Source organism: Harpia harpyja, chromosome 12 (genome assembly GCF_026419915.1).
Source record: "Harpia harpyja isolate bHarHar1 chromosome 12, bHarHar1 primary haplotype, whole genome shotgun sequence".
Taxonomy (NCBI): Eukaryota; Metazoa; Chordata; class Aves; order Accipitriformes; family Accipitridae; genus Harpia; species Harpia harpyja.
The window spans coordinates 30,524,334-30,551,768 of record NC_068951.1 but is presented as its reverse complement, the minus strand read 5'-3'; the positions used below and the strand labels follow the sequence as shown (position 1 = coordinate 30,551,768).

At 46.8% G+C, this 27,435-nt stretch overlaps 1 protein-coding gene across 4 annotated transcripts in view; it reads right to left on the bottom strand.

Moving 5' to 3' along the window:
• ATP13A3 (ATPase 13A3) overlaps positions 1-14,163 on the bottom strand; it is a 61,130-nt gene extending 46,967 nt beyond the window's left edge. For 2 of the 4 annotated variants that reach the window (XM_052805147.1, XM_052805150.1), the window contains exons 1-2: positions 13,999-14,163; positions 12,557-12,610 (exon numbers count right to left, since the gene is read on the bottom strand). In XM_052805147.1, coding sequence (XP_052661107.1) covers positions 12,557-12,594 — 38 coding nt within the window. In that variant the 5' untranslated portion in view covers positions 12,595-12,610; positions 13,999-14,163. Of the gene's footprint in view, positions 1-12,556; positions 12,611-13,950 lie in introns of all 4 variants that reach the window. The other 2 variants (XM_052805148.1, XM_052805149.1) reach the window with 2 other exon arrangements.
• Positions 14,164-27,435: the final 13,272 nt, after the last annotated feature.

Below are 27,435 nucleotides of genomic sequence, written 5' to 3'. Positions count from 1 at the left end.
GGTCACTCAAAGACCACTTCAAAACTGAAATAGATCACTTTACACCTGATGGGCAACTTAGCCAAAAGTCTGGGGATATCACATTTTTGTGACCATAAGAAACAAATGTTATCACATTTTACTTCAACATACACTATGATGAATTTACACATGTAATTTAAATTTATTTGTAAAACATTCAGTATTATTTTAACATATCGATATTTTTACAAGTTTGTAATCCACACTACAAACGCAAAAGACACTCTCCTTGAGAGGCACCTTCAATCTGAGAAATGCACCTTACATGAATGGAAGCCGATGCAATTTACAGTTCTCCAGTAGCTTGAGGCTGAACCCTTAAATATGAAGTTATCCACAGAATGTACAATAAATGTCTGGGTAAGACATACAAGCTAGAAGAACCATGAAAGATCAAAAAACCTCCAGCTATATTTTGAAAGGAGTTAAGGTTATAATTTGTACTACAAACAAAGCTTAACACTTTAGTCAACTAACCAAGCTCTAACAATAAGAATGACATAATAGTTTAATGAATACATGGAAATTTTACAAGTACACGAGCTAAATTTTAACAAAGCCCTCCACTCAATACCTATTTTATCACTTCCCATCTTGGGCTTTCTGTTATAATACAAGCTTTTGTTTCTGTGTTTAGGCTTAAGGAAGACCATTGTATCCAACAATCACCAAACCAAAATTGTATTTACATTTGTAGAGTGTATTCTTTGTAAAGTATACTTTTTGCAGGCTGCAATAGCAATTGCAATGTTTATAGAATATATGCTACATTAAGGAAAGATAATTCTACATCTAACAATAAACTCAGTATCAGAATTCATCATGATAACAAAGTACTATAGCCAATACTATACTCAAAACTTACTTTTAACTGCTCTTCAGATCGTTATTTTCAGATCACTTTAAAATTTGTTGTTAACATAAGAGCACATGCACAAGTTGAAGACACATTAGAAGAGAATTTAGGAACACAGTCGGTCATATCAAGGACAACTAGTCAAACACTTAACCACCTAAGCTTCCAGGCATCTCATTTATCTTACTTCACGCAGCAGCTATTTACATTAATGCAAATTTTCAACTGGTAAATCAAGCACCAAAAGTCAAAATTGCCCAAAGCTTGTTCTCACTCTCAGGCACACAGAAATACAGTCTTTCCTTGTTTCCTTTTTAGATTTCTGGATCTCCTACCTGGCTGCCATGAAGGAAAGAAGATCTGTCCCACAGTCAGGGGATCCAATAAAGCATACATTTATTTTAGATGCTTATTGTTTCTTTCCGCTCTTGGAAGAGTATTCTAGACATTTGGGTTACAATTCACAGACTTTGACAACAGAGACAATGAAATGTTTTATTTATTCTTGGAAGAGAAAGTTAAACTGTTTCAAATACCTTGGGTAAGGCATGGCACCATTACACCCAGCATGAGTTTTCAATAGCTGAGTACTGAAGCTGTTTCCAAAAAGATGTTCTTCTCTTGCACGGGGCATGAACTTTACTCAGTCCTTCTATTTGATTAAATAACCAAGACTATTATGGTCAGATAATGGAGATGGCAAAGATGCCCCATCCCAGCACCAAGAGAACTGCAAGTATTCTAGTGGAGAATTGGGAGTCTGAAGACCCAGATCCAGCAACAATGGGTCCTTTCAAGGAAGCATTTCCCCTCAGGGGCCGTGCCAAGAACCCAACCTTTCCTGCGTGGCTGCCGCCTTATTGTGCGATGCAGAGTATCTGCTTCCTGGGATATATTTGCTTTTGTAGTATGGATGCTCAGTAAAAGGAGGCAATGACTTTTTTCCTCTTCCTCTAAATTCTTGGAAAATATTTTTGAGGTTAACATAAGAACATTTGAATCAAATTTCTGTTCACTTACAAGGAGATCATCAAGCACAACCAGACTAATCACAAGAGATGAACTTTCCTCTAAAGTTTAGACATTTAACTTTTATTTCCTCGAAAGCACATACAGTTGGCATACAGCTATGACCACAGCATAGTCTGAGAACCAGTCATACTCATCATAAGCAAGCAATCTGCTTTAGCATCTTCTTCTCTCCCATTGTAAGTATGACTTAGTACCTTTCGTTGCTTTCAGCTGAGCGTTCTGACACAAAGCAGTATTTCTTCACTCCCCTGACGTTGTGATGTAAGATTCTCAAAGTTCAGCTACCTGACTGCTAAATGCACACATGTAGAATATCTTCCAGATTAACAGAAATAGCACCAAATTGTACTCACTTCTAAAAATTCATTCTGTAAGAAGATCTATGCATGCAAATAGGTTAAACTTCAGCACTTAAAACTGAGTTTTCTAATGTTTACTGAAAGTATAATTTTTTTAAACAGTCATAATAAATTGATACAAAGCGTTAAGTATGTGGCACATTCACTTTACTTAGATCAGAAAGGCTTCAAGGAAAGAGCTCTTCTTGTGTGCAACCAAACCACCAATCAATAGAAATGCTATGCATGACAGAAATTGCTAAAACTCTACAACACTAAAAATTAAAGTTAAAAGGTTGTATCAAAGAATTTAACGCAATTTAAGATGTCAAGCAGGACAATTTATTTGCCTTGATCAAATTCTAGTAACTGAAATAAGTAACAGAAAAATCTGCAAACAAGTTCCATTCAGAGATTAGACTGCTGTAGAAGACGATTTTCTTATGCACAGGAATTTATACAACCTGACATCTTAGCTCCTGAAAATGATTATTTTACTTGCAGATGAGGTAAGATGAGAAAATCGAGGGGGGGGGGGGGAAGTTCCACTCTCTACGTCCATGAACAGAAGTTTGACAAAGACAAGAAAAGAAGATACATACAGGACTGTAACATTTAACTCAATGCCTTCATGCCTGTAATGTAAATTTTGGCCCACATCCATCTAGCTACTATATCCCAGTCATTCAGAACAGTCCTACAAACCCAGAAGAGCTTTAGATATTTAGTAAACAGTTATACCTCAGAGAAGGACTTCTACAATCCAAGAAATTAAATGAATGCACAGCAGCCTACTACAATACGTTTCATCATTGCCTTATATAGCTCAGTCCAAATGATACTTTGCAGCGCATGTGTACCTCTTGGGAATGATTTCCGCAGCATAAGCAGTGGGAGATGTCTCCTGTATAACAGAAACAGGCTCTGCAAAAATCTGACACGTGATCTCCCTTGAAGTGCTGCAATCTTCTCAGCACTGATGACAGTCAGTGAAGGTCTTCAGATTTGCTTCTCCCAGCAAGCAATAGCTTTTGGTTATCACTCTATTTATAGTTAACTTTTATCCTGCAGACTTACCTAAAAGAAGTTTTCCTTTAACATACCATGTCTAGAGCAATATTTACATCCGCATTTGAGCTACCTTTTTTAGAAGGGTTTTTTTTTTCCCCTGGCCTATAAACTTTTTTGTAACAGTACGAAGAGATGTAACTGTATCCACCTTCTCTGCTGCAAGGAGGAAAGTTAGTTTTCTTAAAACCAAGACTGAAGTGTTCTAAGTAAGTACATTAAATGTATGAAGGAGCACTCTTTCCTCAAGCGTTGACCTCACAAACTGAAATATCACCACTGTCTAGCCAAATATTCAGAAGTAGCCTCTTCTCAGATACCTCTGGTCCAGATGCTCTACTCAGATTTCCCCCATCAGCCTTGTTTTTTCATAAATGTTAGGTGAAAACAGAGGTCAGCTTTCTAAATTACCATTAAGGACTGCCATGATCCTCCACATACATTAAATGCATAAGTAGCTTTTACTCTATACCCTCTGAATGAAAATAACCAAAGAATAGAAAGCCTGGCTGAAGGCTAATAGAGCAACAAAATAACAGTCCCTGAAAGGTCAGATCAAATGTGCACTTAGCCCAGAATCCTGAAGAGCAGCAGTCAAGGAGACATCACAGGTAGAGTCGTGTAATGATACTTCCCAGGAGACTCTCCAAATCCAGTGACTTCTACTCCAGATGGTGCCACAGTATCCAAATCCCCATCCCCGTCTTACACTTCGAACCCCACAGTAAAGGGATCACAGGCAGAACACAATATATCTGAAAACACTTGAAACACAAAGTAAGCAATGTTTTTTTAGCCTGGTTTTCTACACAAAGGAAGAGGGGGTGGACATTCACAGTTTACGTAAAAGTGACCACAAGGCAGCTCTGTCAAAGTTGACAACTCACCCTGAAGCTTCGACTGGATCATAAGACTTAAGCATAAACTGAACCCCTTGTAGAGGCTCTGTAGAGTCCTAAAATTTGTACACTCCTTACAGAAACTACAGCAGAGTAGCCTGATTCCAGATGCAGCAGGCTTCGTCCAAGATACCTAGCAAACCAGTGTGATTAATACAGTTAGAAATCCACATGTGCAACTTCCTGACAGACATTAACTTACCTCCCATCCTACCTGCAAACATACCAACGACCTCAGAGTTTTTTTAAATGCCTTCATTTATCAAGGTAGAACAAAAGAACTTAGGAAAGACACAACTTAAACACTATCACAACTAGCTGTATGAATACACACTTTGGTTTCTCCTTGGCCACAGCACTTGGGAAAGGAAATTCACAAGCAGCTACTTTATCTGAATGAAAGCAAAACTATCAAAAAGGTTTTGAGAAAGACTGAAGCTCTGAACATTACCTTATTTCTATGGAACATTAAGAAGGGAATCAACCACAAGTTACTGTATTTTTACTATATTTCAAGCTGATGTTATAGGTATCGAGCCCACCCAAGGAAGGAGGAAGTTCCTCCTGATTTCCTCCCTGATGGAGGAAAGCATAGATATAAAACACACACTTCAAGAATCTAGCAAAGATAAGATGGAAGGACACAGTGAAACACCGAACAGATGATTCACCACAAAACACTGCCCCATGAACTTAAACTCAACTGCCTACGTAGAGCTCAATGGTCAGAATATAAAAAATTACAGCCTCCAAGGAAAATGAGCTTTACAAAAGGTAAATTACTTCAATTTAGCAATAACTCAACAGAAAGCATTTTCTCAGGGTGCACACCAAAATATTCTCAACCTGATACAGCTTCTGTTGACAGTAGCTAATCAACCAGCACAATTACTATCTGACTACAGTCTGTGCAAGTTCTCCTACCACATTCATCAATGTTACATATAACAAATGTTACCTGACTTCAGCTGGACAGACAATTATGGCATTTAATATACTATTGCTTCCCAGACATTTAAGCCATCAGAGTATAACAGCAAGCAGAAGAAACTGAGGCACTCTGTGTTTGTTCCACATGCAAGATGCAGACTACGCAAATTCAAAATACTTTGCATTGAAACCTAGCAAAACACTCCTATGATCCCTTCTGCCAATGGAGTTAGTGGACCAGCAATCTCCAGCAAAGAGACAGCAGCAATTTAATGTACCAGGCAATCACTACTGAAATGACCACAGGCTAAGAACTGGTGTTACAAATGCTACTAGCATACCAGTATCAGCTTGAGGCACAAAAATCCTTCATAACACATCCTCAGAGTGCAATTATGCCAACAGTCTCACTACTGACAAAAGCTGTCTTTCTGGAGAAGGGATGTTGCTGGATATAGGAAAGAGTGGCACAGAGAAGAACGCTACGAGCATACCTATATTTGCATGCTATAGAGTAAGGACTCTGTCAAGCTGACAAGACTGTAAGTTATTTTTCATTGTGCTCTCCCCCTACAAAAGGCATACAATTTGTGTGGAGAGACATTATGTGTATTCCTACATTTTTGCCTCTTTATTACTATAATAAAGCTACTTCTGCTGGAAAAGACATGGTCATAAGAAAATGCAATTTATATTGCAAACAAAAAATAAAATTTGTAGATGAACTAACAGAACTTAAGAAGTCAAGAGCCCAAGTACACTTTCAACCAACAGAGACTGCACAACAGTCATTTTCCAAGTGCTTCTGTTCACTCAGAAACATTACATCTGCCTCTGCTCCACACACATGCCCTTCACCATGGGTTGATCTCACCCAAACACTAGATAACTGTCACAGCATTACAACTGTACAGAACAACAAATAGGCAGAAGCTGTGTTTCATCCATACATTGTTGGCATTTAAAGCCCAGCTGTCCAAACTGGAGTCAAAACCTTTTCACACCACAGATCTTCAATGTTGCCAGTATTAAGGCTCAGCAGATTGTCCCTAGCAATAAAGCACAGCTATGATGCAGGGGAGTAATATCATGACCCTCTCTTGAAACGCTACTTAACTTTTTTGTGGTCCTCACCAAATGGACCAACCGAAGATAGGGTTAATCCAAAGAACGCACTCCACAAGACTGCACATTTGACAGCCCTTTTATGTTCCTGTTTGAATTACCAGTTGGTCTGAAAAGAACTTTTTGCTGGCTTGTCAGATCTGCAGTACTGCTATAGTGACAGAAGCACCAGTTTTAGACAGCAGCACCCTCAGCCAAAGACTGCTCAAGCCAATGGAACAACCCTTTGAATTCACTGGGCTTTGGATCAAGCCTTCACAACTTAGTGACAATGGCAGATATGTTAAGATTCCTCCACTCCTCTAAGATAAAAACAGTTCCCCTGTTTGAGAAACAGAGGTAAGAAAAACTATCCCTCTGCTCAGAGAAAAAATTCCCTAGCGATTCAACAGTAATAGGACTTTTCAGGAATCATCTGTACCCAGAAGTTATACAGTTCAATAAATACTATTACAGGGTGAAGGTAAAGTCCGGCAGGTAATGCAACGTAACTGCCAACGCACTGTACAATCTCCACCTTGGAGGCCAACCCTGATCTACATCATTGAACTTTCAGCTCCTGCTATCTACTACCGCATTACACATATCCTCCAGAATGAGGATTTTGTTGACAATAAATGTTGTAGCAGATCTAAAGGCCAGAATTCACAAGGGTGACTGTACTTTCCTTCATTGATTTGGAAACCCAGTATGACAACAAAATGCATAGAGTTAATTGAAATGTTTCCCCACATTCCAGTTATCCTACAAATCAATCACTGAAATAGAAGGACTAGTTGGATCCTTTGTTTTGTCTACTGCAGACAATCAAAAGCAATTATAAGAGTGCCTGAAAATAATGATATATAAAATACATGGCTATACTCGCATTTGGACTTTTCACTTCAAAATCTGTCCATCCTCACTTAGGCTGCCTGTACTGGTGAATATACCAAAGCATGTGTTCTTCAAAAAGATCTTCAAAACTAAAGGTGGACCTTTCTAAGTATGTATCAGAAGCATTAGGTTTACCACCTGAGTCTAAAGCGGTAATCTGAAGCTACTAAGACTAGTAAAATGATTGAAAATTCCTCAGTGCTCTGCTACACTGAAGTTACATACACACACACACATTGCCACCCTGCAGTACCTCCACCATGGAGGTTTAGAACAACCTGACAGCACAAGAAAGCTTGTTCCATTTGCAAAAGGCAGCATCCCAGAGAAGAGAGTAACATCCAGAACACTGTATGTTTCCAAACAGATACAAGCACCACGGTCTAGCTATCTGAACCTGTGCAAAGTCTAAAATCACAACTGACTAAGCAATGGACAAAAAGAATTCTGTGTATTTCCCTCTCCTTGGCCCAAACTAAAACTAGAATCCTATAAAACAAGATGAAAGGAACATCAATAGAGAGTTTAGTCTATTCCCCATCCTAAACCAACTTTTAGTCTATTCCCCAACCTCAGCCAACTATACCAGTCTTTCTCAACACACTAAATTGTTCTTCATGGCCACCAATAAAAGACTTCTTAAAGTACCATTTTTACTGTGATAAAGTCAAAAGCTTCATCGGTGTTTTCCTTGATGAAACTTAATCCCACTTCAATCTGCCCATCATGGTCATTGAAAATAGCATTTCCTTCTTACAAATCTTTTAAATACTTGAAATCTCTCACATTCCCCTTAACCTCCTCATCTCTTGCCAAAATAACTTGGATGTTCTTCCATCTTTATGAATTTGTTTCCTTGAACTCTGATCATTTGCATTTCTCTCCTCTGAACTCTTTCCAAATGGTCCAAATTCTTCTAGAGTTTTGGCACCCAAAACAGATGCTGTCTGCACATTGAGAGTATACCAACAGCAAATAAAGCCAACAGACTTAAACCTTACATCTCACAGACAATACTCTCCTTAACACATCCCAGTAAGATATTTGCCTTTTCTGCAAACAGCATGACACTGACTCATGTTCAACTTGTGATCCAGTACACCCCCAGGTCCTTTTTCTAGTGCCTAACCAGTTATTCCTCACCCTGCATTTGCACAGCTGATAATTCCTGCCTAAGTGCAGTACTCTGCATTTGTCCCTATTGAATGTCATCCTATTTTTCAGGTCGTTTTGAACTCTCATCATGTCTTCCAACACACAGTCCCTGAGAATTTAATAAGCACATTTAATCAGCCAGTTGACTGATGCTTTCATTAAAGGCAATGATACCCAGGACAGAACCCTTCAACATAACCTCTCATTTCAACACTGAATCACTAATTACTGTTCTCCGAATAGGATCATCTACCCAATTTTGCATGTTTCCTAGACTACTTTCCCCAGATCATGTCTCCATTTACTTATGAGGCCATTAAGATGTGGAAAACCTTATTAAATAAACCAATCAATCAATCAGGGACAAGAACTCCACTGCTTCTGCCACAGCCACAAAGCCTTCTGCTCTGCAGTAAAAAGGTATTAGACTTTGCACGCAATTGCTTTCCCACAAATCAGTTCATGCTGTTATTCTTCTTGTAGTTATCTTCCAAGCACTTGAAAATAGACTGTTTGCTTACTAATCTCAATTGATGGAAAAAAATGAGATAAAGTGAACTGTCAGACTTCAACTCCTCTTCTTCAGCTCTCTTCCATTAGAGCTCTCTGAAGACTCATCCTTTGCTAGTCTTCTAGTACTTCAGATTATTTCTAGATAATATTTTTGCATTTTTTGAGAATCGTACAGTGAAGCTTATCAGGGCCAGCTGACACAGGAACATCTAGTGGAAGCACACTCTAGTATAAAATACTACGTCATCACAAGCATTAATAAGATTAAGCACCTGCATGACACTATGTTAGAGAAGAACAGCAAAATAGGCACTGAGCACTTTAAATGTTCTGCACCTTCTGTAGATACATACATTCTCCACTGAATCAAGAGAGACATTCCCCAGTCTTCCTCCTGCTATTAACGTACTTCTACAGGAACCTTGCTAGCTTTTATGCCTCTTGCTAGTTGCAATTCCATTTGCACTTTGGCCTTTCCAATATCTGCCTCTACTATTCTTTTATACGTGTTCTTCATAACATGACTTACTTTCACACTCTACATGTATTTTTTTCTTACATTCAAAGTCAGTAAAAGGTCATAAGTTGGTCTTACTACTTTCTCTACTTCTCAAAAGCCTTCCCATTTTGCCGTTCTGTCTCCTACCCTTTATAAGGATCATGAGCTCTGTTTTCATAGCCGTTGCCATTTATCACCTTTCTTTTTGACATCCTCTAGCTAGAATAAAATCTAAAGGAATTGCCATTTTTATTGCTGTATGTACCTTCCAAACTGAAAATGTCACCGTCACATAACTTTGATAAAGGTCAAAAAAGAAAGAGTTAGGTATTTTGATTTTGAAGGATGGTCTTTTGGTCTTAAATACCACATAAAATCTCAACCCAACTAAGAAGTAATGGACTTGCTACCATTTCCAGTACCTGGTCCTCTTCCAAAGAGCTGCTTTAAGATGAACAATGCAATGCCACAATTCTAATAAACCAGAACCACAAAAAAGGGCTAAATTCTTTCAAATGAAAAATATACAACGAAAAAATAAAAATACAGAATGAATGCAAAATGCAGCTAATTCTGGTAGGACTGATAGGATTACGAACGCGATCGACACTGCACCACTTCAGAGCAAGCAGCTAGACTCCATGGCCATGGAGACCCCTTCCCAATCCCAACCCGTGCACTGCGCTCCATGCAGATGGTGCTGAAGTTATATATTTTAGAAAAGGAGCAGCAAGATACAGCACTTCAGATCTTTGTGCAGATCACATCTGTAACTCCTGAACAGTACCTGTGAATCACCCATCCTTTTTTATTTAAGTCTGCCTTTCAGCTACCGAAGATTAAAGTTTACAGTCTTATTTCAATCAGGAATAAAGGTGTCAGACTTGAGGCTATAATACAACTACAGTTTACTACAAACTGAACTTTTGTTCTCTGCCAAGCAGATTATTTAACAAAGGAAGTAGATTTTTTTATGAATGAAAATTATTTTTAGCTCGTTGTGTAACCACGAAAGGCAAACACTTTAGCATTACTCTTATTTAAAATATTTTTTTAAGTGTCTAATTGGGAAATTAGGATTTTTGAACTAGGATTTCTTTTGTACAAACTCTCCCATGCTAAACATAACCAGATCCAAGCACTAGTCAGAACGCCTGGGTTTTTTGCCACTGAAAGAACACAAGACATACTAATTTGCACAATACCGTGCCTACGGACCAAAAGCAGGCTTGGCCATACTAGATGCCATGCTGTGGAAACCGGTAATCCCTGCCCAAAAAGGCATACACTTACATACACACTCGGTTCTCCAATGCAAGTCTTTAAGCCATTCAAAAGATTACTCTAAATGTACACTAAAGAAACATACATTTTTACATTACGCTGATGCTGTTTGGGCATTGAGAAAATGAAATCTAAGAAATTTTCTAATTTCCAAAACTCAGAGTTTTAGAAAAATTAACTAAAGGACTTTGTTTCACAAGATGTTAAAGGAATGAAACTTCTTCCCTCCATGCCAGCTACCATCAGGTTCATACCAGACACACATTTAATAGGGAAAGTGTTAGAACAGTTCTCCCTGGCCTGCTGTTAGAGATGCATACCACTCAGCTCGAACATTTTTCACACCAGAAGTAATAATTCCTACAACAGACCTTGAACAAGCTAAGTCAAAGTAATCCACTGTTAGTACTTTACAGAAATAAAGCAAACAGTATCTGAAGGTTTCCAGAAAAAGGGAACAAGAGTGCAATGGTTAAGATGCTTGACGAAAACCTGGCCTTTCCATGTCAGTTCCCAGTTCTAGTACAGATTTCCTCTATGACCTGGCAACCCGCTTGGATCTGGCTTTAACAATAAAAAGGTATTTTACTCCCACAGAATAAATGGAATTTGTCTCCATACCACTGAAAATCTGAGTCTTGTTGACTGTTTTATACTCCACACTGAAGACAGTGAGGATGCTACGTCCTCGAGGCAAATGAGAAAAATTAATCTGAGGGCTGCATATCAATGCAGATTTTTTTAAATTTCTTTTTTTACAATCATTTACTAGGACCACAGCAAAGCAGCTTGTCTGATGCACCATGCCTGTCAGATGGCACGCTAGCAGAAGAGGACTGAATCACAAAGTTTCTCAATCACACTCAGCCATCGTGATGCAACTTCCCTCCCTGCTAGGCAGCCCCCACGCTCCCTTGTCAGGCATTGCAAGTGCCTGACCAGGCAGCTAGGACCTTTCATCCCTCTCTCTTCAGGTTACGAATGAATTAGTGACTGCCCGATGAAACTAGTCACGAAGCCCTCCCTAGAGGAGAAAGGGATGAATGAAAAACAAATACAGGAACAGACACTTGATTCTAGAAGACAACTAACAAAAAATTAAGGGGTGAGAGCATAGTGAGCTCAAAGTCTAGAGAGCACTACCAGAAGACACCAAGCAGAGCACCTAGAACAGCACCGCTGCTCCTGGGAGGTATTCGGGAAGGCAGGAGCTGCTGTCCAGCAGCTCTGGTGGAGACAGCCTCTGCAGAATTCCTCAGATCCCTTTCCCTGCCTTCTCCTCCTTGCAGCACGGAGCCAAAGCCAAAGTCAACAAGAAGATCCCTCTTACCCATTTTCCAAAGCACTTTAAAAGCCGAGTACTTTGGAGCACATCAGTCTTTCCTAGCTAACCTAGGCGCTCACACTGGAACACTCCATGGTGCCAGAAGCCAGTGTTCTTCCTCACAGGTGACTACACCAACAATACAAAACATTTTTATTTCACCAAGCCATCCCAACCATACACTTCTTAGAAGTCAGGAGAGTTAAGTCAGTACCAATAAATTTCCAAGTCAATTATACAGTTCAAAGTTTACATAGTAAATCTTTAAACTTTGTAAAGTTGTATTTGTACTTAGCCAATAAGAAAAAGCAGCTTACAAATCTAGCAGTATGTGGCCCCTACTGTCACACTACATACCAAGACAAACATTTCCTCAGTGTACATGCAGCCAAGATCTATTGCTGTCATGTGTGACACTGCTACATGGACACTTGAGTTTATGAGGGCCTGACTTATACCATAGAGTATATTTAAATATAATGCCAAAAAAAGCTGTTTCTCCATAGGTTCAAGAAAATCAGTATTCTACAGGAGATAACACAGTGTTGTGCAAAAGTCAGGTTTACTTTAATAAGAGGTAAAAGTAGCAACTCTTTCAGAGATGGTGGAACTGATGGCAGAAAAAATATAGCTAACCTGTCTGAAGAGCCAGTGTGTGGACAAATCTCATACATACAACGGCTGAGACACCTACAATTAAAAAAAAAAAAAAAAAAAACCAGTCAGAGGAATGAATAGGCTAAATGAAACTTAAGCTTAATTGCCCTAGCTAAGAAAATACTGTACAGTTGTAGTGAGGGCATACGGCAAAGAAAACACATTAACGAATTCTAAAACTGGAACAAAATTCTCAGCAAGCTCAGATGAAGAGGAAGCAGTCAGTTGGCATGGCCAGACAACTAGCAGCACTCCTGTTAAAACAGTTCAGAGTTAACCATCTCCCATTGCTGGAGGCTACGCTACCTCAGCTGAGGGAGACAACAGCTTCTTGAAGGGCTCCAAAAGCTCCTCCAACCACAGCACCTGCAGGGATACACAGATCCCCGCGGGCACGCCAGAGCACTAGTGGTAGCAGCAAGCTTTTGGCGCCAATACTGCAGATACTCAAGTTGTTCTTCTTAAGTATCAGTGCAGTTTTTAAAACTGCCTCACGGCTTCCCTTTCAAGTTTCAGTGTTTAATTCACCGAGTAGTTGTTTATCCCTGAACAAGCATAAACAGGCCTCCTCTCCGGGATGAAGCTGCGGTTGTCAGAGGTGCTTGCAGCGCGAGATCACCATCTCCACAGCCCAGCTGACAGAAAAGTGCTCTGTAACCTCTGCCACCAGCAGCATAACGCACCGACTCATCTGCTGAAAAACGGATGAGATCCTCCAAGTCCTCATCTTGCACTCTGCTGGGAAAGTTTCTCTTTGCTACCTGATGGCTAACGTTCCCCACCGACCCCGCCACTACAAAATAAGGGGACGCGTGCCCGAGCAGCGAAGCGCTTTGCGCGCCGGTGCTCGGTCACCAGAACCCGCAGGCAGAGCCGAACGCCGGGCAGAGCAGACGGAAGAAGCGCGATCGGACTTCTGCCCAAGCTGCTGGAGGTGCCAGCGAGAGCCCGGGCCGGCCTCGGGAGCGGACCGCCGCGGCTGGCGCGAAGCCGGGCAGCGGGAGGGGCTGGGGAACCACCGGGCCGCTGGCTGGGGAAGCGCCACACGTGTCCGGAGACACCGGCGGCCGGGAGACCCCGGGCAAGCCGCACACAGGCTCTCAGCCGCACGCCCGCCCCCCCCACCCCGGGCGGCGGGGGCGGCCCCAGCCGCCGGACCCGCTCCGAGCAGCGCGGGGGGCCGCTACTCACGGCAGCGGCCCCGCCACGACCTCCGCGCCCGAGCCGGGCCGGGCCGGGCCGCCCCGCGGGGGCTGCTGCGGGCGGACGAGAGGCCGGCGCGGCTGAAGGGCGGTGCGGACGGCCGCGCCGAGACCGAGGCGGCGGGGCGCCGCTGGAGGCCCGGCCCGGCCCGCGGACCGACCCTCCCTCACCTGCCGGGCCGGGCCGGGCCGGGCCCGCCGCCCCGCGGCCCCACTCACCGGCGGCGCCCTCAGCTGAGCCCCATGCCGGCGGGGCGGGCGCGGGACCGGAGCGGCACCGGCTCTCCCCCGCCCCACCCCGCCCGCCCAGCGGCGCGCCCGCGGCTGCCTCGTGAGGCGCGACCGGATCCGCCGCCAACCGGCTCCACGCGCCGGCCGCGCTGGGCGGGGGCAGGGAGGGGAGCGGAAGAGACGTCGCCGCGGCACGCCCCTCCCGCCCCGCCCCGCGCGCCACGCGCGCCACGCGCCGGAAGACCGGGGGGCCGCGCGGCTCGGGGGTTGGGAGGGGGCGGGGGGGCGTGGCCTCGCCTGGCGAGGGGGCGGGGCTTTGCGGGGGGGCGGCCGTGGGGCAGGGGGGAGCCGCGGGGGGGGGGGGGTCAGTGGGGCAGGACGGGGGTCCCTGGGGCAGCGGGGCCCGGGGAGGCCCTCCGGAGAGGGGTGGGGGGCCCTGGGGACCCGCAGGCGTGGGGCAGCGCCGGCGGTCTCGGCCGGGCACGGCGGTGGGCTGCAGGGCCTCACTCCGGGGGGGGGGGGGAGCGGCGGCTCCCGGGGGTCCCCCGGGCCGCAGGTGCTGGCTGTGGGGCGTCCCGCGGGGGCTGGGGGCTGGACGTTGCCCATAAAAGGCAGAGATACCCGTGGAGCTGGGGGCCAACTCCTCGAGTTACGCCCCCCCCCCGAGTTACACTGGCTGGTTCCTCAGTTGCGGTGGGCTGGGGAGCGGCACCGCGGGGGGGCACTGGGCCCAGGCCCTTCGGGCCTCCGTTGGAGGAACTGACCTCTGGCCCGGGCAGGACTCCATGCCACGGCAGGCTTGACGGTCGGTCAGCCGCGGCACCCGGGGGAGCAGGCTGCTATGTGACTACGAGGGACCACTGCGTATGTTACGTGGAGGTGAGAGCGGGTGGGGAGCGGCTCATGGACCCCCCCGGTCCCTTCTGCGACACCCCGGCAGAGGCACCACACAACCCAGTCCCCTCAGTTTGAAAAAGCCAGCAGATCGCTCGTCTCCCTTTTCCCCTCAGCCTGACAGGAGTGCCAAGGGGTCTTTCCGCAGCCCCCATCCAATATACGCCTGCCTTTCATAACCCATCTCTGCTTCTGTCAGCTGCATTCGCCGTCAGCTAACGATAGGCCTATCTGGAAATGTAATGGTGTGCAAGGAACCCTATCTGGAAATGTAATGGTGTGCAAGGAACGTGCCTAGCGCTCACGTGCTTATTGCTTCCCTCATCGGCAGCGCTCTCCCGCCTCACGGCTCTCCACGGTGTGCTCAGCTGGTGCTTGCGTGCGCTCTGCTCTCAGTGCCTAGAAGCTGGCGTTTTAATGTTGTAACATTTACTTTGCTCGTATATGCCCAGCCAAGAAAGCCAGCTGAGGTGGCGTGCCTGATGGCCTACTCATAACTACCGTCCCACTGACTTAACGCATTTCTCCAGACACTATACCAGAAATTATTTTGACTATCTTCAGGTAACATATAAAAATAATCAACATTGTAAGGCCAAAAAACAGACATCTGTGTGACTTCACTAAACATACCCTCAGGTGGATGATGGGTTAAGTTTCCAGATGCATCAGTTAAAGATTTTGAAGAGCGCTGTAAACCATTTAAGGGATCCGTAAACCACAGTAGGGTCTATATTTTCACATAGTGCTACTTTTTTTCCAATACATTTCCTCCATTGCAGATTAAGGGAGCCGTTGACTGTTATATCTCATCTCACACAACCCCAGCAGTGACTGAACAGGGGCTACATCCATCTGGCAGAGCACCCCATCGCCCCAGCAGCGCTTTCAGCTTCCCGTGCCAGCTCCAGTGACCCCACAGCCCTGGGGTGAGTCAGGTCAGCACAGGGATCCAGGAGGAAACTCTGCCAGTAACAAATAAAAATAAAAGAAAGAAAAAAGCGTAGTTTTCTGTTGGCCCAGTGAGCTGAACTGATTCAACAGGCAGGCATGTGACCACTATTTAAGGGAATGAGAGGAAAAGAAAAGGAGAAACAAAACTGCCCCTTTTGGCAGCTACCCGTAGATCAGGCACAATACTGAGCTTCTCTGAGTCAAATCAGAATGGTCGCCTTCCTCTACTGAAAAAAAAAAAAAGAAAACCATCTATTTTCTGTTAATGTGTTAAACCTAGTACTCTGTTTAATTCTGTGTTGACTGCGTGCTTCAGCAACCTCCTTACTGCTTTTGCCAAAGGCTGGCATCTGCCTAGCCAGCTTTGGTTCCTGCTTACCTGGGACACATCAGTTACTGTTTTTTATATAATGACTCAATCATTAATTCCCCTGATTCTCTGGAAATTCAGTGATTTGATGCGGTATTTGCTGAGAAATCAGCACTAAGGGTTTGGTGATCTTCTCAGGCAATTTTGAAAATACTTTTGTGTGCAAGTTTTAAAGATGGGTATTAACTAGTGTTTTTCATTGACTCTGGCTACACGTGGAAGAGAAAGATACCTCCATTAAATATGGGGACATCATTCTGTCCATTTTCCAAACAAAGAACAGAAAAATTTACTGAATAATTTCAGCTTTTTTTCACTGAATTGTGTCACTGAATTATTTTCTTTGTCTAACATCCGACCTAAATCACTGCTAGGATTTGCTTTGTACCTCAAGGAAACACCACTGGGTGGTGATCAGTCGTGTTGGCCTTATATATTTTCACCGAATTTCCTTAATTTATTACCCCTGTTTCCAAACTGTTGATCTGTCCATTGCTATCAGCTTGCCAAATTTCCACCTATATACAATACTTTACTGTTGCCTATACCTCCCCTTTTGAGCAGGATGTTTTGGTTCATTTTAAAACCAGAAAAGCCTCCTTTGGTGACATTGAAATCATGAGCACTGGAGTCATCTAATAACACATTGGTGAAGAACTCCCCCAATTACCATTCAGATCACTCTGAAGTATTTCCTCAGGCTTGCTTTTGCTCATAACTGCTTTTAGCCTTTCAGTAGTGGGCAGCAGTGTCCCCAGTAGAGTCATATGAAGGCAGGGAGATTTAAATGGGTACCGTTCTGTCCACGTATTGATGGAAAGAGAAAAACAGGCAAAACACGTAAGCAGAAGTAGCAGACATCCATACAGACCAAAAACATGACTACGATGAGAAGCCAAAGAGGAGACTTTTTTGACTAAGTATTGACTGGTAAAGAGAGTCTACCATATGACTCAAAGGAAAAATATTACAAAGTTATTAGTGCCATTAAACAGAAGCTCTTACTCTGTCATTCCCTGTTTGTAATAAGAATAAAAAGATTTGCTTTGATACATACATTTCTATGTTCTTCATCAAAATTGCTTTAGTCATTTTCAATTACAGATTAATTTCTCATCACATTTTTCAACCCATTGCATGTTCTAATGTATTGTCTTTATCCCCATTAGAAGGTTTCCCTTAATACCTAATTGCTTTTCTTTTTCAGTCACTGGCAAATTTCAACTCGTTTATTGCTTCACAAACCTCAAACCATGCAGGCTTTTATTAATTCAGAGATTAATTCTGTGGTTGGCACGTTCCCTCCACCCATCTCCTTAAGCTGTTTCTCAGCTGCTTTCCAGCTCTCTTGGCGTCACTCTGTACCGGTGGAAGTGCCTGGCAACCCCTGCTCTGCTGCAGCATCGCTGGCTGCAGCTTGTCTAGGGAAGGGATGGGTCACAGGGCATCACAAGTTATTTCTAGGTATAGACCTAGAAATCATGGTGTTCAGTGCTTTTAAAGCATCAGGTGTTCAACCTGGTAGAAACAAGAAAAAAAAAAGACAAGAGAAACAACAGGTTTTCTTTGTTCAGTTCACCTTACTGAGAGTGGTTAACAGGAGGAAATGAGCCAGAGCACAAAATCCAGCAATGTCACTGCTTCTGGCAATGTTACGGGCATTCACAGCCAGTGAAATTCCTCAAGACTTTGCTCAATAATGTGGGAGCAGGCAAGCAGCTTGAGGCTTGAGGACAGAAGGAGCAGTAAGTTCTGCAGCCTTTCTTAGCAGGCTTCCCATGACTATTTTGTTTTCATAGTTACATATATTCCACCTGAACTGGGTACAGGTACCACAGTAAAACTTACCAGCTCCTTTACAACTTCCTGTGACTAGAACATTTTTCACACATGACATTTCTTGATTGCACCCTCCCACTACCTTTTCCCCAGTGTTGAGGGCATACGCTGTTTTCCGTGTCCAGCTTTGCCTCACCAAACCCTGCACTCTCCCAGGCGAGGCACAGATCTGCTGAACGATGCTCATTAGGTTTACGGCATTTAGTGAGTCTCAGGCTGACTAATCACATTTTATGTGCTTTCCCAGTCTGACTGTATCCACTGTTATCTCTCATCTTAAACTGTAAATCCTTCAGGGCAGAGACCAACTTTGTTACCTGTTGTATATTACCTAGCTGACAGGGGGCCAAGGATTTTACACGCTTCGGAGGTAAACAGCATAAATATTTTCCTTTAAGAACATTTGCAAAGTTTTTCTCCTTTGCACATGATTTCTAAATCAGCCAGGACAAGAACCTATCTGGAGATCACATTCGTGTACAAAATCTATCTTGTGCCAAAACTAAGATATCCAAGTAGCAGAGAAAATAAATCAAAACCTACTGTTTATTTATTCAGTCTCTTTAATGTGTATATATTAGTGTGTTCCACCCTGCCTTTTCTGGTAGGGCTGTATAAATATGTGCCTTAGCTCAGAGGAGGTTATGGGACCCACCTCCGCGGTGCACAGGCGCCCAGCTGGCCACATCTGGTCCCAGAAGCTGCAAGCACACCTCTGCTAGCCCTGTGCCACCCAGCCCTCCCTGGAGACAGCCGTGGGGCCTCCTGTGGGACACCTCTGGCCCTGTTCCTTTGACTTTCCTGGCAAGGGTGTTATACGCTCAGGGGATGAATTCCCCTGGCCCAGTGTCTCTAATCCCCATACATCCTTAGGCAAATAAAAAAAGCCTCATAAGAAACGGGGCTGAGAGTGGATAAGGCTCCATGCCTTCCCCGAGTCACAGAGGGGAAGGAATTGGCTGTGGGTGGACATGACATTCCTCCTCCTACCTTTATGCATTTTCCCTGACCTCAGTTGCTTGCAGGCTCTGCCAGCTGCGATTTTCAAGTTCAGTAGGGTGGCAACAGCAACAGCATCACTGCCATGCTGGGCTCTTGGATGCGGGCATGGGATCTGCACGGGAACATCTGACTCTCGAACTGAGTGCCAGAGCTGCTGAACGCACAGACAGGTACATGGTGACCCATGAAATAGTGGTTAGCAATCTGCAGTTACAGTTTCACTCTTCAAGAGGATGACTCACATGCAGTTGGAAGCCACAAGTCTTTAAAAGTCTCCTTTGAAAGCTCCTTAAACTACTTTGGCAAGCCTGAGTTGTTAAACAATTTTTATCTCTTCTCTGCCAGAAGAGCTTGTGAAACAGCTTAAAGAGCAACTTGTACAAAGTGTCCAAGATTGTCACAGATGAAGCCTCTCTTTTCTCTTGTGCCACCCAATCCTTATTCCCCTCTTTCCCCAGACATCCAGATCTTTTTGGTTTAAAATAGCCTGGCTAGTTATTTCCATTACAACAGCAGCATATCTAATAAGTCACATGCCTTCAGCAGCAGTCAGAGTGAAAGGGGAATTCATTGCTTCATTTACTCAAACAAGATCTTAAATAGTCACTTTTTATAGTGGATGGAATAAATAATACTGTGCTTTCCCATTCCTCTCACTAGCCCCACAACTGCCATGGGAAGCAGTAAAGGAGGTGCAAGGTTACTTCTCAGGCCCTTTGAAGACTATTCCCTCTGCAGAAGTTACCATCCCCTCTCCTCTCCTGGCTCCCTGCTTTCACAAAGCCATAGCCGAATCACTGTGCAGCTACTTGACACGTCCTTTTTGTTGGTACTTGTCCCTCCTACCCCCCCCACTTTATTTTAAATAATGCAGAAGTCTTTCAATGAATAGGACTGTCAGACTTTGCCTGGCCCGTATCATACCTAAAAAAAAGTGGGATCTGAGTGCCTTTACCTGCTTTCATGCTTCCACCGTATTATTTCTTAATGCTGCCATGCAGCACACGCCCGAAAGCTCGCTGATGGATCGTCTCCACTGAGGACACCGGTCTCCTGATGGCTTGCACAGGGCTTGTCACATCCAGCCCCTGGGCCAGGCTGAAATCCTCGGGCACCACATCAGCACTGTGATAGTAACAGCAGAGCAAAGGCTGTCGCACTATGAAGGAGGGTTGAGTTTGGGAGCAGTTGTCCCAGCCAGAGAGAAAAATTGCCAAGGGGACGCAGCAGGTACCTGCAAAGGTACTGACTTCACTGGGAAGTATCCCACTAAATGGGGGGAGCTCCACCCACACCAATGGACAGCATAACCGCAATACTAGGTAACCTATTTACAGATAAACTACCCCAGGACAGCTGAGAAAAATAAAGCAACTATCTAAACAGAGTTTAAAAAAACCCATGCAGGCAAACCTCAAACACAAGACTCTTGAGAAACCATCACTTTTACCTAGCAGAGTACAATTGGCAAAGGGCAAGTGCTTGTGCATTTATTACTTGGCTGCAAGTAAGGGGACTGTGAAATGAATCTGCCGCTCACTGCCCACCCAGTGCAGAGGACAGATTCGAGCTCTGGCAACTTTCCTAGCTGGAGAAGGAGAGATCCTCTCCAGCTGAAGAATGCACACACACTGCTAATGGACCTTGCCATCTAGCAGCGCGATGTTTTGATTTCATATTAGAATTGCTTGAAAATAGGGCCTTTAATACCTCTATTGTTGTACGTTTCTCCCTCAAAGTATGTTTAAAGGACTTAATCGGACTCATTTCCTTAATTTCAAGCATATCTCTGAAAACGTATTATCCCAGGCTGATGGCATCAAAGAGTGAATTAGGAATAAAGCCAAGTGAATAAAAACAAAGATATTTCCTTTCAGTTACTGTGCAGCCTTCACAGGCTGCAGAGCATTAGAGCTGCTGAAATACCACTAGCACATTCTTCAAGATCTGCAAATTAGTGCCTTGCTTTTATACCCTTGGCAGGAAGCAGGGATACAATCCTTGTTACACTTAGCCCAACAAGGGCTGCGCCGTGATGAGCAGCTTTAGATTTGCAGCACCAGAAAAATGTCTTTGAAATATTTCTGTTTGGGTTCCCAGTTTCAGGGACATATTTATGATAGCAAAGTTCCCTATTGAACCAAAAAACCCCTGGATGTGATTTTTATAGCATATGCAACAGTTGCTTTCACCTTCTGTCCTTTGACTTCAATCGCAGAGAAGCAGCAGCTCTTGCAGCCATCCTGAGCAACGCTGAAGGTTCATGCAGACCACCATCCTGGCCATCTCTGACGGGAGCTGGCCCAGAGCAGGCAAGCATGCAGTAAGGAGCTGAAGTGCACTGAAACCCAGGGCGAGGAGACAGTTTGCATACCCTCCCATCAGGGAATCAAAAACAAATCTGCCTTTTACGGCCATGCCACCAGGGACTGCAACATGGGCAGGACGGGGGGTGGGGTGGCATCCATAGCTTCTCCAGGATCTTCTCACAGATCTCAAACCAAGATGCCCCTGTCCTCCCAGGCTAAGGAACAACTCCTAACCCCTGCTGTGCCTGGAGACAGGACACAATTTTAACAGCGTGTTCCAGGGCAGAGCAAGCAGAGTTATTGCTGAAGTGACTTATGCAACCTTGTTCTCACAGCACCTCCTGGGAAACTGCCCAGCAGACTGGCGGACGGTGCTGTTACAACAAAGCAGAGCGCTGGGAAGCCTTTCTTCTGCTTCATGCTCTCCAGAGCAAGGCTGGGCCATGCCTGCTTTCAGAGAGCACAGGGGCCAGAGCCTGCGTGCATCTCCTCTCCCTGGCACGGCGCCTTGGAGAAGGAAGCTAGGCAGGCTATGCTGTCTGGTCATTTGGCCCACTGTCAGTCATTCTCATTAATAACTTTTTCATCTCAGTTATTTCAACTAAATGGGCAAAGTCCACAAGTTTATTACGGTCTGAGAAGCTGTGCTTCTGCAATGCCCTCTGCCGCCCCGGTGGCTCCCCGTTCGCCCTGCAGACCGGCAGCATCGCTGCCATGAGGACCGGCGTGCCCAGCCCGCGTGGCCCGGCACCAGCTGGAACAGAGCAGGAGCTAAATGTGCTGATGGGCAAAGAACATCTTGTGCAAGGGCCAGAGAAGATCAGCTTACCCCCAAGACACTGAAAAGCAGTTTCTAGGGTGGGCAGAAAGCCTTGAGAACACAAGCAGCACAGTCTGGTGGTAACTGCAGAGTGACAAGAGGCAGGCAGCTCTGCACAAGGGTTGCCTGCTGTTGGCCTTGGCAAGGTGTACCTGCACGCTGGGCTGGTGGGCACAGCAGCATCCAAAGGCTCCTGCTTGGGAAAGGCTTGGAGAAATGCGGGGCTACCTGCCACAGAGCCCAGGCCTGGGGTTCTGTCTCCAGTTCTCTTCCCTTCCTGAGCTCCCCAAATGAGGCAGGGGAGCGTCCCCAGCATGGGAGCCCACTTCCCCCACATCAGGGAGGCTGGGTTTGCTGGCAGGCAGCAGCACCCCAGAGCACTGGGCAGGGCGGGCAGCAGGCAGAGCTGCATGGCTGGGGAGCCCTGGAGCTACAGCCAGCCCCATGCACAAACCAGCTTTACAAAACACAAGGTGAGATCATGTTTGAGGCTCACTTTGCTTTTCTGAAACTACAGACTTCAGAAGTTACCTGCTTTTCCTTTGCGCCCTGCTTTCCAAGCCACACTGCTCAGGCTCCCTCCATCTCTCCAGACTTTCCTCAGTAACAGCCGGGCCTGGAAACAGTGCTGTGAAGAAGCTGGGGAGGACAGTCACGTGCTGACAGGAGCCAGAGTTTTCCGTGCCCAGCCATGGTAGCACCATGACAGAGCTCGGCCGTGCTGCAGACTGACAGAAATGGGCAGCTCTGGGCTTTCTGCTTCCCCCAGCCCATGCCAGAAGATGGTTTCCCCGTGCTCTCCCTCCCACAGCTCAGCAGGGTGACAGCTCCAAAGCCACCAGCTCTAAGCACCAGCTAATGCTGCTGGATCCCTTCCACCATCCCTTGCCCTCTGGGGTCCTTTCTTTTGCATCTGTAAGGTATAAGCATAAGAAATGACTAATTACTTTTGCAGCTCCGCCCTACAGAAGCAAGCTCATCTACCTCCTCAGGACAGGTCATGCCCTGACAACCATCTGGCTGCTTGATTGCTCCAGACACCTCTTGGGGCTCTGCAGACAGCGCAGGTTGCAGGGCATGAGGAGACAAGCAGTTGCTGCGTAGCTATGGGGTGAAGCAGATTTCAACCCCCTGCCCCAGGCTGAGTGAGCGGCAGCACGCTCTTGGTGCCTGGGAAACGCAAAGGGAAGACTGTGCAAGGAAGAGGGGTGCTTGCGTGACAGCACCTGCTCGCACATGCGTGCAAAGGAATGCACCCATGTGCACACGCCTATGCACCGCATTGGGGCTTCCTGCAGCCTTACCGCAAGGCAGCATAGCACGTGCTGATGGGGACCTCCCCAAAGAGCTGTGTCCATGGAAAGGATGTTCTTGGGGCTCTTCAGGGCTTCATCCAAGACATCTGGCCACACTGCTCCAGCAGCTGTGCCTGACACCCAGGGACCTGGCTGGACCCTCCTTCCCTCCTGTCCACAGCTACAAAACCAGCAGACATGAATGTCCCCCTTCAAGCCCAAAGCAGGTGTGCTCAAGTCACTCCGTGGAGCAGAGGACACCCAGCAAATGTACTGAAACCATTAGGTCTGCTCAAACCTGACCTGGTGCCAGCCCTGTCCCTGGCCAGGCTGGTGAGCTTGGCTGAGAAGAGCATCCCCTGCACACCTCTCGGGGAGGGGAGCCGAGCAGACAGATGCGGCTGCAGCCCCTCAGGAAAAGCCTCCTCCAAAACTGCGCCCACTCAGAGCATTCCCACCCTGGCTATTGTTTTGGGAATGGCTGGAAAATGTCAGCAGGGCGCTGGGTGCGGGTGGGGGGTCAGGAAAAAGGAAAAACAGATGATTAGATTTTTTTTTAAATCAGCCAATAAATTATATTAACTTTTCCATTGACCTTTTGTCGGGTCACATTATCAGACTGGTGAATGTGGTTCATGAAGATAGTATTATGCTCAGATTTCAAACTGTGCAGAAAGTGCATCCCAAGCAATACGCCAAAATGGAAACGCTGGCTCTGCCGGAGGGGTGTGCTGCTCGTTACCCTCCTGAGGAAGGCCAGATCCAGCACCTACAAATATTATATATATATATATATATTATTAAAAAGGTCTGGTTCCCATGGAGGCTGGGAATTTCATAAGGTCTGGCTTCGTCAGTGGTGCCATTTAGTGCTTTCTTCTTGAGATTGTCGTGGCACGGGAGCTGCCTGCGGAGGGACTGGCTTGCAGCAAGCAGCTGAGATTGCCTTCCTGCCCGTGCTTGGCCAGCGAGCCATGATGCAGACAGCTGGGAACGGGCAGCTTTCCTCGGCCAGGGCATGAACACTGGCCTGGCATCACGGTGCTGCCTTTAGGACGGGATAACGTTCAAAGCACGGGAGGGAAGAGGGTCTGAGGGTGCAGCTACGTGCATTGGGTACCTGCAAGGGTAAGGGTGAGTGCTGATGATCCTGGCTGCCCCAGGCTCAGGCAGGGCTTACCAGGTGTTGGCAGGACTGCAGCGTTGTGCCGCATTGCCTGGGCTCAGTATCACGAAGCCAGAGACAACAGCTTCTTCTGCAGGCATGGCACCTTCCAGGAGTGCCAGCAAGGAGCAGGGAGCGTGCCAGCCCGCAGGAGCCAGCGTGACCCTGCTGTCCCCGGGGCTGTCCTGGTCCTCGGGGCTCAGAGAGCCGCTTTGCCCCTTGGACTGCAGCCCTGGCACAGACAGAGGCCTCCTCTCACCCACTGCCAGCCCAGCAAGGCCAAAATTAGCCTCCCCTGCGTGTGTGCCGGGTAGAAGAGCCACAATTGTATCTCAGGAAAGCATTATTGTACTCCACAAGCCCTATCTTATCAGGGAAAGGAGAATGGGACTTTGACATATTGCCTCTGTCGTGGCCGGGGTAAGCACATGATTTTCGGTAATCGCCCACCCTGGCCGCAGCAACACCACAGCCACTATTGTTCCCGGCCCCAACGCTGCACCGTGCGGGGTCTGGGCAGCTGCGACCCTCCCGAAGGCGAAAGAGCATGTGGGGCCCTGGCCCCGCTCACTTTGGCTGCGCCCCGTACATTGTGTCTGCAGGTGGGAATGCAGCTGAAGTTAGGCTGATCCCTTTGTCGGGAGCCTTCAAGTGCTGATGAGGTGACATCACCGGCCGGGAGCAGGGACTTGAACTCTTTTGCAAGGGGAGATGGTTATCAGCGGGCTCTGGCAGGGCTGCGCTCCCTCTTCAGCCCCGCAGCTGGAAGCAGAGCCACCCTCTGAGCCTCTGACACGATAGGAAGGGTTTGTTTTGCTTTGCACAATGGCTGCTCAGATCCTGTCCAACAGCAGCGCAAGAGTGGTGCAGGGCACTTCAAAGGCAGTCAGCTTCACACTGCCATGGCACGAAGGACCCAGTGCAGCCAGTGGCCGTCCTGACCATCTCAGGGACTCAGCCTGACCACGGGGACAGCTCAGTGCCTGAAACACCAGTTGCAACAGGAGACACATTGTTCCCAGTCCCAGGGCAAAGAGGATCATCACCTGAAGAGCTTATGTCATCTCACAGGGAAGCCCAAGAGCAGCCCACAAGCCCACCTCCGCCTGCAGAGAGGAGAGCAGGTCAGTCCTGCCATCTCTCCACTCCTTGCTGCTGCAAGGCTGCCCGGGGACCCTCCCCAGCAGGGCTGGGAGGGCCAAAAGAACCTCTTGAGTGGGTCCAGACACCCCACAAACCACGTCCCCTGGCAGAGCAGGGAGCAGCGGGTGCTCAGCTCACCTCTGCTGCAAGCCACAAGGCAGGAAAGACCCCAAAGGCAACTGTGACGGCCATCGGGACAGCCAGCACAAGCCTGCAATGACGTCCCACGGGGGACGCCTGGCTGGCATGCTCGGTTCACCTGCCTGGGAGAGGTAACAGCATAGGGGCCATGCCAGGTGCATGCAGCCAACCTCATTGTGCAACTTCTTGTGCAACACGTGGCTGCAGCAGGTCTGGCCTGGCAGCAGTGCTGGGAATGCACCAGTGTGCTCTGTGTTGGGAAGAGCTCTTCATCTCCCTAAGTATGATTGTGGTTGCTGGCAAGGTGATCTCCATCAGAGGTGCTGGTGCCAGTGGTATCTCCCCAAGTACCCCAGCAGAAGCAGCCAACAAGGACTACAGGGAGTGGGCAGAGAGATTACAGCAAACCACGCTGCACAGGTGTGCAACACCTGCCTGGTCTTATGGTGCTTTGTGCCCTTCTTTGGTCTGCTGTCGGGTCCTGCTCCCCAAGGTAGGATGAAGAGACAGACTGCCAGATGCTGCAAGCATCACAACCATCTGACCAGAGCTGCTGCTGTCCCGATTCCTGCACATCCCCCTATGCCTACAGCTCAGTCTTCCACTTGCCAGAGCTGGGCCATCAGTGTAAAACCAAAGGGGAAAAAAACCAGGTGGACTGAATACAAAATCTGAAAGGGCTGAGAACACTGATCTCCCCTTGCTGCACCCCGGGGCAGAGAGCAAGTGCAGCCACTGCAGAGGTGCAAACCACGGTAATGTGTGATGTGCCTGAGCCCCAGCACCCTCCCACACAGCTTCTCCTTTCGCCTGGGTCCCTGCAGCCTGCAACAACCCTTTCCACAGCCTGAGCAAATGCCATCGTGCCCCTTTGTAGCTCCCATCCTGGGAACCCCCACCAGGCACAGCACCCATCCCGCTGTTGTCTGAATTTCAACTGTTAATGACGGGACACAAAAGCAGCCCTTGGGGCAGACCAGAGACTCACTTCTGGGGCCAAAGCAGAGCAGGGCAGCGCAGGGTGACCTCCTGCAGCCTGCCGTGCTGCTCCCAGTGGCCACAGCCCAGGGGCTTCCTGAGCCAGAGGGGCAGCCCTGGTCTGCCTCCCTGATCTGTGCTCATCATTCATCCCAGCCTCACTGCCCAAAATAGCCCACAATGATTTCCGCAGTTAATTTGGGCCTGCTCTGAGCCTGCAGGCTGTAATCTGAACTCATCTCGGGCCAGCTTCATTTCAGACCTCCCTGTCCCCGTGCTCTGAGACACAGCAGAGGCACTTGTCCTTTCCTTTCCTCTGCTACCCCAATGGTACCCACCCCATCACATCCCCTCTTTGGGACAGGACACCTCTTCAGAGGCTCACCTCCATCCTTACTCAGATGCCATCCATGCTCCTTGCTCCTCTTCTTGTGGCCTACGTAGCTCCAAGCGCTCTGGAGGGGGGGATGCCCAGCACTAGACACACACCAGCATAGCACAGATTTCCTTGCAGC